General features: G+C 52.0%; 1 protein-coding gene across 1 annotated transcript; it reads right to left on the bottom strand.

The window, feature by feature from the left end:
• Window positions 1-545: 545 nt before the first annotated feature.
• On the bottom strand, window positions 546-14,767 carry cwc22 (CWC22 spliceosome associated protein homolog; the record flags this gene model as incomplete). The annotated part of the gene is given in 20 exon segments (XM_067227742.1): window positions 546-724; window positions 1,628-1,729; window positions 1,870-1,997; window positions 2,306-2,458; window positions 2,619-2,696; window positions 5,704-5,764; window positions 8,392-8,476; window positions 9,236-9,340; window positions 9,550-9,612; window positions 9,859-10,065; window positions 10,852-10,987; window positions 11,166-11,219; window positions 11,386-11,554; window positions 11,661-11,789; window positions 11,942-12,178; window positions 12,871-12,957; window positions 13,269-13,324; window positions 13,513-13,748; window positions 13,842-13,926; window positions 14,687-14,767. Coding segments are annotated over 20 exon segments (2,410 nt in total), but the record flags the coding sequence as incomplete, so codon positions are not given.
• Between the last annotated feature and the right edge of the window lie 758 nt (window positions 14,768-15,525).

Raw genomic sequence — 15,525 nt, 5'->3', positions numbered from 1 at the left:
CTGACAATGTAAATGTAAATAATTCATTTATTTTATTATTATTTTTAGGGGTGCTGAGATGAAATGTAGGTGTGCTTGAGCCCCCCTAAAAATAGTCTAAAATCAACACTGTCTGGCAGGCTGACGTTTGTCTAGAGAAGTCAGGCTGAGATCAGGAGATACCAGGCGCGCGCACGCACGCACGCATTATAGCAGGGACTGGTATTTCACACGCACGCACACACACACATACACTAATCCCAGGGAAGCCCCATGCAGAGGGTGAGGGCCAGGAGTGTGGTGTGGCATGTTCTAGGCTGTTCTCGCTGTGTGATGTCAAGGGAAGGCTGGGTGGATTTCACCAGAGAACATGCGTTTGTGCGGGACAGATCCTGCCGTCACGCTCCATATCCCCAACCACGCTCTGACACACCACAGCCTGCATGTGGAACTGCAAGCCTGTCACCCAACACGCACCAGCAGACACGCACCGAGCCTGGCACTGGGAGCATCCCCCCCGTGACGCTCTGGGGGCGAGCTACAGTGTGTGTGTGTGTGTGTGTTACCTGAGCTGCTGGAGGAGTCAGAGTCGCTGGAGGAGTCGCTGCTGCTGCTGCTGCTGCTGTCTGAGGAGGAGGACGAGGACGAGTCGGAGGAGGACGAGTCCGAGTCGGACGACTCCACCTCCTGCCGCTGGGTCATGATGATCTTCGGGGCGTTCTTCAGGTGCTCCCTCAGCTCGTCACTACGGCAACCCAAATGGAGGGGAAGACGGAGAGAGGGGAAAAGGAGAAAGAGAGAGAGAGAGGGAGAGGGAGGGAGAGAGAGGGAGAGTTGGAGAGAGAGGGAGGAAGACAAGGATAGAGTCAGTTAAGAAGGCGCCTTCCGACAGAGCACCACATCTCTACTAGCTGTGCAGAGAGGAGTGGAGGAGGGATGCAGCGTGGAGGAGAGATGCAGCGTGGAGGAGAGATGCAGCGTGGAGGAGAGATGCAGCGTGGAGGAGAGATGCAGCGTGGAGGAGAGATGCAGCGTGGAGGAGAGATGCAGCGTGGAGGAGGGATGCAGCGTGGAGGAGAGATGCAGCGTGGAGGAGAGATGCAGCGTGGAGGAGAGATGCAGCGTGGAGGAGGGATGCAGCGTGGAGGAGAGATGCAGCGTGGAGGAGAGATGCAGCGTGGAGGAGGGATGCAGCGTGGAGGAGGGATGTAGCGTGGAGGAGAGATGCAGCGTGGAGGAGGGATGCAGCGTGGAGGAGAGATGCAGCGTGGAGGAGAGATGCAGCGTGGAGGAGAGATGCAGCGTGGAGGAGAGATGCAGCGTGGAGGAGAGATGCAGCGTGGAGGAGAGATGCAGCGTGGAGGAGAGATGCAGCGTGGAGGAGAGATGCAGCGTGGAGGAGAGATGCAGAGTGGAGGAGAGATGCAGCGTGGAGGAGAGATGCAGCGTGGAGGAGAGATGCAGCGTGGAAAAGAGATGCAGCGTGGAGGAGGGATGCAGCGTGGAGGAGGGATGCAGCGTGGAGGAGGGATGCAGCGTGGAGGAGGGATGCAGCGTGGAGGAGGGATGCAGCGTGGAGGAGGGATGCAGCGTGGAGGAGGGATGCAGCGTGGACTGTGTTTCTCCGGGGGGGGGGGGAGGCACTTACGTCAAGCCACCCAGACCGATGGAGGTGAAGAAGTTGATGGCGAAGCGGGTGTTCCTGGGGTTGTCGCGGGGAAACAGGCCCTCGAAGAAGGGCTGGAGAGTCCTGGAGGACACACACACACACACACACACAATTAGACCCCACAGGGGTACATATCCTGGTCGTCCTGACCAGTGGACCCTGAAGGAAAAGGGACTAGGCTAGGTGTGGAGCGTTCCCGGGGAAGCGCCCCCGGTGCGTACATGTCTTTCAGCCTCTCGTTGAGGCGAGGCAGGCCCATGTAGGCACACAGCTCCTGGAACAGGATCTTCACGAAGATGCGGCTGGAGGACGTGGTGGTGTCCTCGCTCACCTTGATGCACTCCAGCACCTGAGGACCAGACGAGACGCATGGTTAGCCCCTCACATGCACACGGCATGCAAGCACACACACAAGCAGAGCCTGTCTAAAACCGAGCTCATGATGGATCGTCGATGTTTCCCCTGGATTTCTTTTCTGGCCTGGCGGTACGCCAAAATGAAGATATCAGTTATAAATCAGAGAGACAACACATTTGGGCCTCTTTCATCATTATTGCCCCCCCCCCCCCCCACAAAAAAGAAAGCAAACTAGAACAGAGGCAAGCTGAACCCTGAGAGAGGACACTGGAGCAGCAGCAGCGGCACAGGCGTACGTACGCTCCAGGGGATAGAGTCTGTGTAGAGCAGGTGAGCAAACAGCCGGGCCACGTTCCTCAGCTTGTTGGTCTCCAGGCGGTGGATGGACTCGTACTGCTCGATGAAGATGGCCTCGAAGCTCTCCATGTAGTCCTTCTTCAACACACAGAACCTCTGGGAACACACACACACACACACACACATGTACACACCGTACTGTACGCACACAAACATACCAAGAGCCGTCTTTGGGTGTGGGAAGTCATGGGGTGGCGACATGGCCCTCCACACAGCTCTCCTTCTTTGGACGGCGTGTGGGAGAACTCAATCTTACCCCTGCTAGCAGACCGAAGAACTTCTCGTAGGTCCTCTGCTGGGCACAGCAGTCCAGAATCATGTTGCACAACTCTTTCTGTGGAGGAGACACAATAATTACATTACATTGACATATTTAGCAGACGCTCTTATCCAGAGTTACTTAAAGTAAGTACAGGGACATTCCCCCGAGGCAAGTAGGGTGAAGTGCCTTGCCCAAGGACACAACAAATTATGCATGGCCGGGAATCGAACCGGCAACCTTCTGATTGGTAACCCGATTCCCTCACCGCTCAGCCCCCCTGACCTCCAATAATAACACATTTTATTTGCAATGCGCCTTTCTTGCACCCAAAGCGCTACAGTACAGAGAATATTACAAGCATATAACATAATATACAATAACAACAGACAATTAAATTAACAATTAAAAACCTGATACAGTTTTAAGCAACAACAAAAAAAATCATAATAAATGGACCATGACACATTGGGTTTAAACTTCTCAGTGTATGTACCAGGACTAGGCCATAGATACATAGTCCATAAACAAACCATCCACAGACCACATAAAGGCCGTATTCGATCAAATAGAATAGATTGGTCTCCATGTCTAGTGGAGCCCTCCCCCCAGAACCTCCTTGCAGCTGGAAACAGCCCCACCCCTGGTCTCCAGGCACGGAGGAAGCAGAGATTACAGGCTTCCTGTCTGTGGTGAAGCCTTAAGCCCCTGTTGCCCAGGCATGCTGCATCTGGGTTCTGGAGGCTAGATGTCGAGGCCTGGGACAGGATGTTGGACTAGGACTACGGCTGGGGTTGGGACTGGGGGTGGTAGGGTGAGTTGTCAGGAAGGATTTGGGGAGCCATCTGTCGTGAGGTTTGTGGGATGAGGTGCTTTCATGGCAGACGAGGCCTTGCATACTCTCTCCCTCAGTCTGTCTCTCTCCATTTCTGTCTCTCTATCTCTGTTTCTCTCTCTCCCTGTCAGTCTCTCTCCGTCCGTCTCCAGTTCTCTGTGGGAAACCAGATGAGGTTCTGCACCTGATACCTTATCTAGGGAGAAAGACAAGATAGAGAAAGGAAAAAAAGCCAGAGCTGGCAGAACTTAACCCCCCCCTCCTCCTCCTCCTCCACCTCCTCTCATCTCGCCGCTCTCCCCCCCTCCCGTCAGACAAGTTCTCTCCTCTCCCCCTCCCTCCAACTCTCCTGTCAGACGTCAAACTCTTACACACAAAAGGGGGGCGTATAAACTTAACAGGCTTGTCATCTGAATTTTCATAAAAAAACTAAACAAATATCAACGCCATGTTTCCACATCGAACGCCCACAGGGTGGGCAGGGGAGCTGCTGTTCCCGCCCGAATGGAGAAGAGGTGCAGCCTGTACGCCAAACCCCAGGTGTATAGCCGTGATTCACGTCTGACAGTCACTGACGTGTTTACAACTGACAATAAAAACATTGCGGCACTCGGCTACCTAGGCACGCTCAACCCATCACTGACGAGACCTGGCTGAACCCTGTGTTCACATTCCAACATCTACAACGAGTGTCTTTTTCAAACCGTTTTCCCAAACTTAGCGCTAACGTCGGTTCTGCGCTACAGAATATCAACAGCTGCTCCTCTCCACCCTTGGAGGCGGGCCGGGCCTCAGCTATATGGGGAGGCTGGTGGAGGCCTCAGGTTGGGCTTATTTACATTTAGCAGACGCTCTTATCCAGAGCGACTTACAGTAAGTACAGGGACATTCTCCCCGAGGCAAGTAGGGTGAAGTGCCTTGCCCAAGTACACAACGTCAGTTGGCACAGCCGGGAATCGAACTGGCAACCTTCGGATTACTAGCCCGCTTCCCTCACCGCTCGGCCACCTGACTCCCTTATGTAAACCTGGAGGTGAGAGTCCTCCTTGGGAAGTCTGAACGGCCAGGCCAGGGGGAGAGCATGGCGGCGTTGGAGGGGGCTCGCTGAACTGTGAACGCTACCTGGCGGGTCATTGAGTTCACCCTGCGTCGTGGGGGATTTTGAGGTTAGATATCTGGGTCGTGTCCAGATGAGAACGTTCTGGATGGATGGAACCAGGGTAGGGGGCGTTCCGAGGGAAGGGTTCTGGAGCCAGAGAAGGTTCGAGGCGTGGGAGCAGAGCTGCAGCCTACACTTGATTCTAATGAATGGGTCGTTATCGGGCTTCTGCTGGGCTTCAAAATGGCCATTCACTTTAAACAGTGAGCCCTGAGAACCAGGACTGAAGATCATTGTCTGACATCTTCACAGGCCAACCAGGAAGTAGGGCAAATGTCTTCGCCCCCAGTGACCAATATGTGCATGGTCCCCATGGCGACCAGAAGTAAATATTTAGACCCAAACCCTGAACAAAGTAAACATACAAAACGTGGGGGAGGGGACGGAGGGCTGTGATGGTGGTGGGGGGTGGGGTGAAAAAAGTCATTCATGAGGAGGGAGAGAAGAGGAAGGGGAGGAGGAGGGAGAAGGTGGTGGAGGAGGAGGAGGAGGGTGGAGGAGGAGGGAGAAGGTGGAGGAGGAGGAGGGGGTGGAGGAGGAGGGAGAAGGTGGTGGAGGAGGAGGAGGGTGGAGGAGGAGGAGGAGGGAGAAGGTGGTGGAGGAGGAGGAGGGAGAAGGTGGTGGAGGAGGAGGAGGGTGGAGGAGGAGGAGGGAGAAGGTGGTGGAGGAGGAGGAGGGTGGAGGAGGAGGGAGAAGGTGGTGGAGGAGGAGGGTGGAGGAGGAGGGAGAAGGTGGTGGAGGAGGAGGAGGAGGAGGGTGGAGGAGGGAGAAGGTGGTGGAGGAGGAGGGAGAAGGTGGTGGAGGAGGAGGGTGGAGGAGGGAGAAGGTGGTGGAGGAGGAGGGTGGAGGAGGAGGGAGAAGGTGGTGGAGGAGGAGGAGGAGGAGGAGGAGGGAGAAGGTGGAGGAGGAGGGTGGAGGAGGAGGGAGAAGGTGGTGGAGGAGGAAGGAGAAGGTGGTGGAGGAGGAGGGTGGAGGAGGCATGCTGAGGTGTGTTTGGTGGGACAGAAAGAACGGGGGAAGGTGGACGAGAAGTGTGCAGAATCCTAAAACACCACCGTCTTAGCAGACGACTGAGCTGGGGTACCTACCGTCTCACTGTCAGGGAAGTCCATCTTAATCAGCTTGTGGGCACACTCCTCAAAGTCCAGACTGGGGACACACACACACAGACAGAGTTAGCTCGAAGACTCCACCAATCCTGCCTTAACTCTACAGAATCATGTTGTTTGACAGGAAGACATTTTAGAAGACTGTAATGTGCCTAAGTAAACAAACGGGCTGATAAACAGATTGCGTCTCCCCAGGGGGTCTGGCCTCTGTTCTACATTGTCCTCATCTTACAGTAGTGTGTGTGTGTGTCTGTGGGGAGACAGAGAGATGTAGATGTGGAGCATAGCTGAGAGGAATACTACAGACCTGGTGGGTGACTCCCACACTTACTACACACATTCTGCATCTGGGTGATAACAGCTCACACACACACACGCACGCGCACACACACACACACACACACACAGCATCCAACGCATCTGACTCAGTCTCTCTGGCATTCCAACTGAGAAAATTCACACCGTCTTCTCAAAATACAGTCTCCTTGATAGCAAACATGCTCCATGATGTACTCCCATTTAATCATCATGCACAAGTGCACCAAGACCTGCCTGGCTAAAAGATGGATGACAGGACAGCTCAACTGCACACGCTCTCAAATAGCACTGAGCATCTTTCAAATATCAGATAAATGTGCGGCACTGATATTTTCCTAACCCGTCTGGGGCTGTTAGAAGCATGTGGAGGTGTTTAAGTAAGGGGTGGTGTGTGTGTGTGAGTACTAGGGTGAGTAGAGAGGGATGATAGGCCAATTGAGAGGAGCGAAGGGGGGGGAAGGAGAGAGGACTGTCGACGGTGGCGTTTGGGAGTGTGTTTGGGCAGAAGAGGGGCAGGGTAGAGGCTTTCATCAGCGAGCTGAAAGCAGCGCATCAGAGGAGGGGGGAAGCTTTCAGCATCAGTGCCAACTGACTGGCCGGCCGGCCCCAGGGTACAGCACTGATGGGCCTGCTCTCTCACTGACGCATCTCCCTGTCTCAGCCCCTACCTCTCCCTCCCTCCCTCCCTCATCCTCAATGTAGCTCTCCCGTCCCTCTCTCTACCCCCCTCTGTATTGAGCCCCCCCTTATAAAGTGTAGCAGAGAAGGAGGTCAGATTGACCGGTTTCAACCTGGTGCTAAACCCTCACTTCAGCTCCGAAGTGTTGTAAACAAACTCCCTCCCTTCTCCATCTCTCCCTCCCCCATCCCTCGGCTTGCAAAGGGGTTGCATTCGTCAAAAGGTTCCTTCAAAATGCGGTGCTTATTTTTACATCGTCCAACTCAAGCAGCTAAATTTTGATTGTTTATTTCTCATTCCCCAAAATATTCCCTCTTATTTCTGAATACTGTATTTCTTCAATTAAACGCAACCCTGAAATAAACGCCGCCCTTGAATAAACGCTGCACCAAGAATTAACATTGTGTAATAAACCCAGCCACAGAAATACGGTAGTAGCAGCATGTCATGTCAATGAACATTCTCTCCTGTTGCACTAGGGGCCCACTGCTAGCTAAATACGTTTCAAATACACATCAACATACCTTACTTGGCAAATAACTCTAGCTAGCTAGAGACTAGCTGTTAGTCGGCATTATAAGGGAAGCTTACGGAAAAAAAGCCAGAAAACTAATAGCAGTCTAGCCTATTGCTAACGCCTGTCTAGATTATCTATTGAAAGAACTGGAGAGAGACAGGTGCTCTTGCGTTATCAAGCTAAACTAGTTTAAATTGCTACAGTCTAGGTGTTTTCGCTTTCTAGCTGTTCTTGCATTCCTTGCAAATCAGCGTTAATAAAAAGCAGATGAGATAGAGCTAGCTAGTCTAGCTAACATTGACATTTGCTTGTTGCCAAATCGGTGATTTAGAAGACCGTACTGTTCAAACTATCTTAGAACATTTAATGTAGCGAATTAGCAAGCTTGTCTAAAGACACGTTACCATGCTAGCGCAGCTAGCCTAGAATACCGTATTTCTTATAAACGCCGCCCTCAAATAAACGCTGCACTAAATTTGAACATTGTGTAATAAACGGTGCAGCGTTTAATCAAAGAAATACGGTATTCCCATGGAAAGTTTCCACCTCTGAAAATTCCCAGAATCCTGCCCACCTACCCATTCCCGTCCAGCTCCCATCCCCTCCTCCCCTCTCCAGATCCCAGGAAGGCTGTGGCACCAGGCCACGCATTTCCTCCAGACCCACATGGAGAGGAGATGTGTGACTTCTTCAAACACGCTTTAAATATCCCTACCATCGTGGGAGGCTGCTGTGTAAGTGTGTGTGTGTTGGGTTGTGGTTTCTCTGTGTGTGTGTACGTGTGCGTGTGTGCGCGCGAGGGTATCTTGGCCAGGCATTGATTTCTACCATCTGTGTGAAGGTTTGATTGAGACCCAGAGGAGAGGTCCAGATCCAGCCTCTGGCTGGCTAAATGACCCACTTCAGTCAGCACCGTTGGCCCTGGGACCAGAGAGACAGGCCAGCCCGGCCACTGACTGGACCCTGTCAACCCTGGGCCGCCAGCAGGAACTGCTCCCACTCTACAGAGACCGCATTGATATCTGGGCAACCAAGTCCGGGCTTGCAGAGAAGACGGATAGAGGCAGTATGGTGCAGTGTGCTTGTGGCCAGGTTATTATATGGTGAGGCATGTCGTCGTGTCTTACGGTACGGTTTGGGCAGGTGAACATACCTGGACTGGATGGCCAGGTAGATGGTTCTCCTGAAGGCGACCAGGTTGACTTCTGTCTGGTCGAAGATGGTAATCTTCTCTCCGTCTGGAGCAGAGAGGAGGTGATGTTAGGAGGACGTAAGGGGAGGGGCACAAGCGACCACCTCCTGGGGATCTCCGTGACAACCCTGGAAGGCCGGGGTGAGGGAAGCGTTCCAGACAGGCCAGTAGGAGAGGCAGGCAGCCCTCCACACTAATGGCTTTCTGGCTTTGCTTCCTGTGGGCGACCCAGACGCTGGGTTGCTGAACGACGAGGACAAACGAGGACACAACTGTGGATGAATGCTTCCACTCTCTTCCTCTCTCCCACTCTCTCCATCGTCTACCCCAGGCTCTCTCTCTCTCTCTCTCTCTCCATCCTCTACCCCAGGCTCTCTCTCTCTCTCTTCCTCTCTCCATCCTCTACCCAGGCTCTCTCTCTCTTCCTCTCTCCATCCTCTACCCAGGCTCTCTCTCTCTTCCTCTCTCCATCCTCTACCCCAGGCTCTCTCTCTCTTCCTCTCTCCATCTTCTACGCCAGGCTCTCTCTCTCTTCCTCTCTTGTTCGCTCTCTAGCTCCCTCTATCTGGCCCAGCCAGCCATGTGCCTCTCTTCTGCTTCACTCTGCCTCTCATTCTCCCCACCCCCCTCCCTCCCTCCCCACCTCCCTCCCTCCCCACCTCCCTCCCCACCCACCCCCCTCCCTCCCCACCTCCCTCCCTACCTCCCTCCCCACCCACCCCCCTCCCTCCCCACCTCCCTCCCTCCCCACCTCCCTCCCCACCTCCCTCTGTGGGAGCTCAGTACAGCTGGCTGAACACCCTACCTTCTCCAACCTCTCCCTCCTTCTCTTCATCATTGTCGTCGTCGTCGTCATCGTCGCTCCCGTCCGCGTCCTCTCCCGAGTCGCTGCTTCCCTCGTCCAGGATCTCTGCACGCGCACAAGGGGAACACGGCGGTTATGGAAGACTCAAAACCAAACACCTCCATTACCTCAGACATCCACGTGCAGATTTAGCGTTCAACCAAGTGCGTGTGTTAAACCTGTGACATGGACCCGAATTTGGCCTGTTGCTCAAACATTCCTCTGCATGTCAAGTGAGATAGAAAAGCCTCCCGGTCCAGGAGCACCACACGTACCCTTCTTTATGGTCTTGTACTTCTCCTCGTTCTCCAAGAAGTCTGGGTCCATCTTGAACACATCTGGACGGATCAGATATTTCCAGTTACAGTAGAGCACAAGGCGCTGTGACGGTTTTGGATATAAAGCATCAGATCAACAGAAACGGTATGTGTGTGTATAGGTGTGTACGTAGGTGTGTATATAGGTGTGTGTTTAGGTGTGTGTGTATGTAGGTGTGTGTGTATGTAGGTGTGTGTACATAGGTTTGCGCGTGTGTGTGTGTAGGTGTGTGATTGTGTGTGTGTATATATGTGTGCGTGTCTCACTGAGGACGTCCTCCTGGTTGTACTCGTCCTCCAGGGGCAGCATGTGGGTGAACTGGTCCTCCTCCTCAACCAGGTCCAGGCCCTCGGGCACCACGGGGTGGTCCTTGAAGCCGTCCTTCCTGATGGCGAACATCACCTCGATCATGTACTGCACCCGCTTGTCGATCTCCGACTCGTGGAGGATGTTTCTCAGGCGCTCGAAAATGGCTGAAAAAGAAAACAGGTCAAACATGTTTGATAACGAAAACAGGGGCTAACGGTAACCGTGTACTATATGCAGGGGAGTCAGGTGGCTGAGCGGTGAGGGAAGCGGGCTAGTAATCCGAAGGTTGCCAGTTCGATTTCTGGCCGTGTCAAAGGACGTTGTGTCCTTGGGCAAGGCACTTCACCCTACTTGCCTCGGGGGAATGTCCCTGTACTTACTGTAAGTCGCTCTGGATAAGAGCGTCTGCTAAATGACTAAATGTAATATGCACTGTAATCCTGTATGACGTCAGTGCAGAGATGCATCATTACTTCTCGTTGGTGCTCGTATCGAGCAGACACAGCACGGTAAACACTTCTACTTGGTATCAGCTTCCCGTTACGACTACAGACTAATGACGTAGCCTGTATACTTGTTGCGAAACTAAACAGCGGAGCCCAGCAATGCATGCGGAAACCTGCCTCAGAGCCAACTATTGCACGATCCGATCATGCCTTGGAGTTCTCAAGAAGCGACGCAATACGAATCCTTCCTTTGGCTTCCACAATTCCGAGACGTCTATCAGCGCTGTGCACGAGTGTAAACGACTCTTCTGCACAGCTTCTAAGTTGTCAATGTGACAACAAACCGACTTAACGTGGGAGAACGTGGAAATGCTTCTCCTTCTTACGACAAGAATTCCGTGCGACCTGATGTTTACTCGGACAAGCAAGATAAGCTGTGTGTAGCTGGCAACTGGCTTTACAAAGGCGCTTTTCTATGTTGTTTCGACCAAAACCCATCTGTACCGTTGATGCCTCTGGGAGAGACCTCTGTGAGCTTGAGGCCACACTCCTTGAGGAAGGCGATGGTGACCTCCACGCTGTCGTCTGAAGGCCTCTCCAACAGCAGGGTCAGCATCTCCAGACACAGCACCTCGTGGGCCTGGTGGAGGACAGGTAGGTAGGTAGAGAACCATTAACCGGGAAATGAACCACAGATTTGAAAGATCCCGATTGGTTCTTTGGACAGAGGGACGAGATCTGAAATGGGAAGTTCTACTACTATGTCAAGAGGCCTAGATGCATTGTGCAGATGTTACGGATGTTCCAGGAAGACATACCACATTTTGGTTGATAAGGTGGGCCACAAACTTGGATGCCGTCAGACATTGTTGCTGAAAAACAAACCCCACTGAGTGTTACCAACTGGAAACAGATAAACAGGGCACATTTATGGTTCAGAGTCTGCACTAGTGTACTGATTCTTGTTGTGTTGGCCTTGCAGCACGTGGGCTAGCACACACACTGGGGTGTTCAGGGCTAGTGCGTCGGGGTAGCTACCTTGTCATTCCTGCGGTATCCCTTGCGGAAGTTGAGGATGAGTCTCCTGAGGATGAGTTCTCCTATCTGGGGGAACTTGGAGTTGATGATGGCCACCACGGCAGCGTACACGTGGGTGAAGATGGGAGACGCACTCTGGGCCTGCAGGACCGAGCGGGAAAACACACCTCTGGACACACACACACACACCGAGTTAGGGATGTGCAACAGGCTGTCATTTGCTCCCAATTCGGACCCCTGACACACACACACACAGACACACACACGTCCGTTACCTGCCCCTGACGATGTTCTCCTGCAGAAGCTCCTGGATGATCATGGCGATGTTGGACACGTTGACCTTGTTGATCAGACCGTTGATGGATTTCTTCAGAGCCTCCCAGCTCATACGCTGGTATGCCAGGCTAGTGGGGTGAGGGAGATATGTGAGGGAGGTACAGAGTTGGGGTTCACATCAATAAGTGCACAAGACAGCACCAGGAATCACTTGTATCCCTATTGATTCTCATGGCGCTAATGATGATGACGAGGAGGACTACAAAGATGGCGGCCATACCTGCTCTTGTCGGTGATCTGCGCCTGCATCATCCGGAGCTTGGCGGGGGGGATGTAGGCCCCCCCCGTGCGGGTCAGGATGGGGTCCAGCTCCTCCTTCTTCTTCTTGGTTGGAGGCTCTTCGCCTGCAGCCTCCCTATTGGCTGGGGACGGAGACCGGCCCCTCCTCCTGAAGTCCTCCCTGTCCCGGCTGGAGTGGCGTTCGTAGCGGTCCCTGTCTCGGTCCTGGTACCGATCTCTGAGGAGGAGGAGGTTAGTTAAGGTGAGTTACAGGTCTGGGTCAGAAGCCAGGTTTTTGTTGTTTGTGTTGTGATTTACATGGCACTCTTACAGGCTTTTCACAAGGCACTTTGCCCAGGACTAAAAGCTTTATTAGAACTTATTTAGCCCCAAGCTAAGAAAGCTTTCACCCTGGCACAATTCTGGCACATTCCAAAGTGGGCTAAGCCAGACTTTATCCTAGGGCTAGCCTCTGGAGCAGGGTTATCCCTTGAAAATCAACTAAACACAGGGCTAAGATATCCCAGGGTCAACTCTTAGCCTGGGGCTAAGGATAACCATGGGCTAAGAATATGCGAGTGTGAAAAGCCTATGAGATAGGGCCAGTGACCAGGGCCAGTGACCAGGGCCAGTGACCAGGGCCAGTGACCAGGGCCAGTGACCAGGGCCAGTGACCAGGGCCAGTGACCAGGGCCAGTGACCAGGGCCAGTGACCAGGGCCAGTGACAGTGACCAGGGCCAGTGACCAGGGCCAGTGACAGTGACCAGGGCCAGTGACCAGGGCCAGTGACCAGGGCCAGTGACCAGGGCCAGTGACCAGGGCCAGTGACCAGGGCCAGTGACCAGGGCCAGTGACCAGGGCCAGTGACCAGGGCCAGTGACAGTGACCAGGGCCAGTGACCAGAGCAGCCAAGCCAGGCGTGTTGTTACCTGCCGTAGCGTCCCCTCTCATAGCGCCGATCTCTATCCTGGCTCCTGGAGCGAGACCGTGACCGTGACTTCCGGCCCTCATCGCTCCTGGAACAACAGCAACACGATAGATTTACCAAGAGCACACATCGTACAACTAGGTCCTTTCTCCCAGACCAAATCTGTCTATTCTATGGTTAACAGAAAACTGATTTAAATGTATTCAGGCCCAGTCTATATCTACATGTTCAGGGTCAGTCTATATCTACATGTTCAGGCTCAGTCTATATCTACATGTTCAGGCTCAGTCTATATCTACATGTTCAGGCCCAGTCTACATCTACATGTTCAGGCCCAGTCTACATCTACGTAGATCTAGAGCCAGAGGGAGCAGGAAGCCAGGCTAAATCTCCACGTACTCGTGGTCTGGGGATGAGCTCCTTCTCCGGCCCTGGCCGGCTTCACCTGGGTCTCTCTGAAACACAACCACAACAGTATGAACACCAACAATGTTAACGTCAACATGGTCATTTACCAGATCAAACACCCCGCACGTGGGCCTGGGTCAGAGCTACACATCAACACATACTTCCAAGATAAACGGTCACGATTCCTTCGGCCACTGTGCTGCTTATAAGGACATGTACATGTGTGTCGCCTCACCCTGATGACGTGAGCAACGCTGCTCTTCATCCTGCGGACCGTGCCTTCGTCTTCATCATCGCTGTCTTCGTCATCGCTACTGTCACTGCGGGACCCGCTGGAATCCTGGCTGCCTTCGCTGGGCCCGGAGGAGGCCCCATCTTTGGGGCTCGCTGCCCCGACCCTGCCTGCCCTGGGGCTCACCACCCCGGGGTTGGCTGGCTTGGGGCTCTCACTTCCAGACTCTCTGTCTTCTGCTACAGAGAGACAGAAACGACAGACAATAATTGTATACGGTGCTGTGTTTTCCCTCTGTAGAAAATGTAGTAGACTGTACAAGTATAACTCACCACGAATCCTCTCGACCCCGGCGTCTCTGGCTGAGGGACTACCGCTGCTCCTAACGGGAGGCTCCATCCGTCTGGGACTGGACGGCTGAAGGGACAGAGGCGACCGAACCGTAATTAAAAACGAAGTAAATAGCTTGCTGTAATGCAGTTACTAACTTTGCCTAAGCGAATAATATGTGCGGACTACTTCAGTCCTCGGGACAGTAGGACCCACATCTACTTAGGTAGCAACCGTGGCGGAAGCAGCAACACTGTGTTAGATCGTCCATCTGTCAGGTTAATTATGATCAGGACCGTTTTAGAGTAAGATAATTAGCTGTTGAAGTAGCAAACAAGTTAGCAAGTTAACTCCATTGTTGTAATGACATAGCTATCAAGCTAAACATACGGTGGAATAACCCGAAACGCCACTTAGCCAGCATCAAGCTAGAGAACAGTTGCATGAAAGATGACAAAAGGCTGTCATACACAGCAGCTACCTAGCAACTTATAATGGACCCATGCAACTTATTAAATACAAACATTTAGGCCAAAACTTTTCAATTATGAACTTGGACTAGGTAACGGGTCACGAATAGATAGCTAGTAGTGTGAAGAGGCACGAACGTTAGCGTGTCTAGCTAGCAGGCTAGCTAGAGCGCGGTCTAGGTTTGCCCCATGTGAGGAGCGCGGTTGCTAACTCCGCTAGGCTAGTTAGCTTAGCTGACGGTAGTCAAGCGTCGTAAAACCACCCCATGATAATAGCTGGAACAAGTTTAGACACAAGTTGAAGCGAACACAGTTCCTCCTTTAATAGAGGAAATGGTTTGTTGATATTAGTCAACACAAGTGTAAAGTTCTCCTACCTCTGATGATTTCGGACTGAGTTCTGCTACCAAATCTGTGTCGTTTGTCTCCGAAGCCATTTTCCACACATACTTCCGTAACAGCTCCTCTACTACGGGTAGTTGTAAGGGTAAGAAATGACCATGCACTTGAAGATATACATCTTGGAGATAGCTGTCGAGAGTATAAGCTGCAGCACCATAATATGATGATGACCATCCTAAAAACTGGGATATCTCGATAAACATCATTGTTATTCATTTCTTAACTTCTTCAATGGGTTCTTATTATCAAGAAATAAGCTACGACAACTCTCAAGAAGTGTAGACGCACAATGGTCTCACAGGCCTATACTTTACTGCCACACAGTGGCTACTGCTACCAACTCACAACAGCTATAATCAAGAAAAGAAAAAAATCGCATTTGATAAGTTGAACAAAATGCATTATTTTTGCCGGTAGTACCTGTCCTTGAACTTGATCTGCTATACAGGTCTGCAAAAGTGTCATATCACACTTATATCACCTGCTTGGAACTGCAAGCCTATTAAACAGGCTGTTTAAGGAAAATCTTCCATAATATTATTGTGATTTTTATAAGCAGTAGATTGACTATAAAATGTGTAGTTCTGTCTTCAGTAGTAAAGAAGTGTGTACCATTCCAGGATATAAACAGTACTCATATTTGATCAACAACACAACATTCAAGAATATGATTTTATTTTATATTTCTTCACAGCAACAAAAAATAGCAATAGCCTACTAGTGTTTACCTTTGACATGAAATATATTATTTTTTCACATGTTTAAATACATTAAATAACAATACGGCAAATGCCAAGATAGATAAGAAACAATG

This window comes from Osmerus mordax, chromosome 2 (genome assembly GCF_038355195.1).
Source record: "Osmerus mordax isolate fOsmMor3 chromosome 2, fOsmMor3.pri, whole genome shotgun sequence".
Taxonomy (NCBI): domain Eukaryota; kingdom Metazoa; phylum Chordata; class Actinopteri; order Osmeriformes; family Osmeridae; genus Osmerus; species Osmerus mordax.
This window is presented reverse-complemented; position numbering and strand designations above follow the sequence as displayed.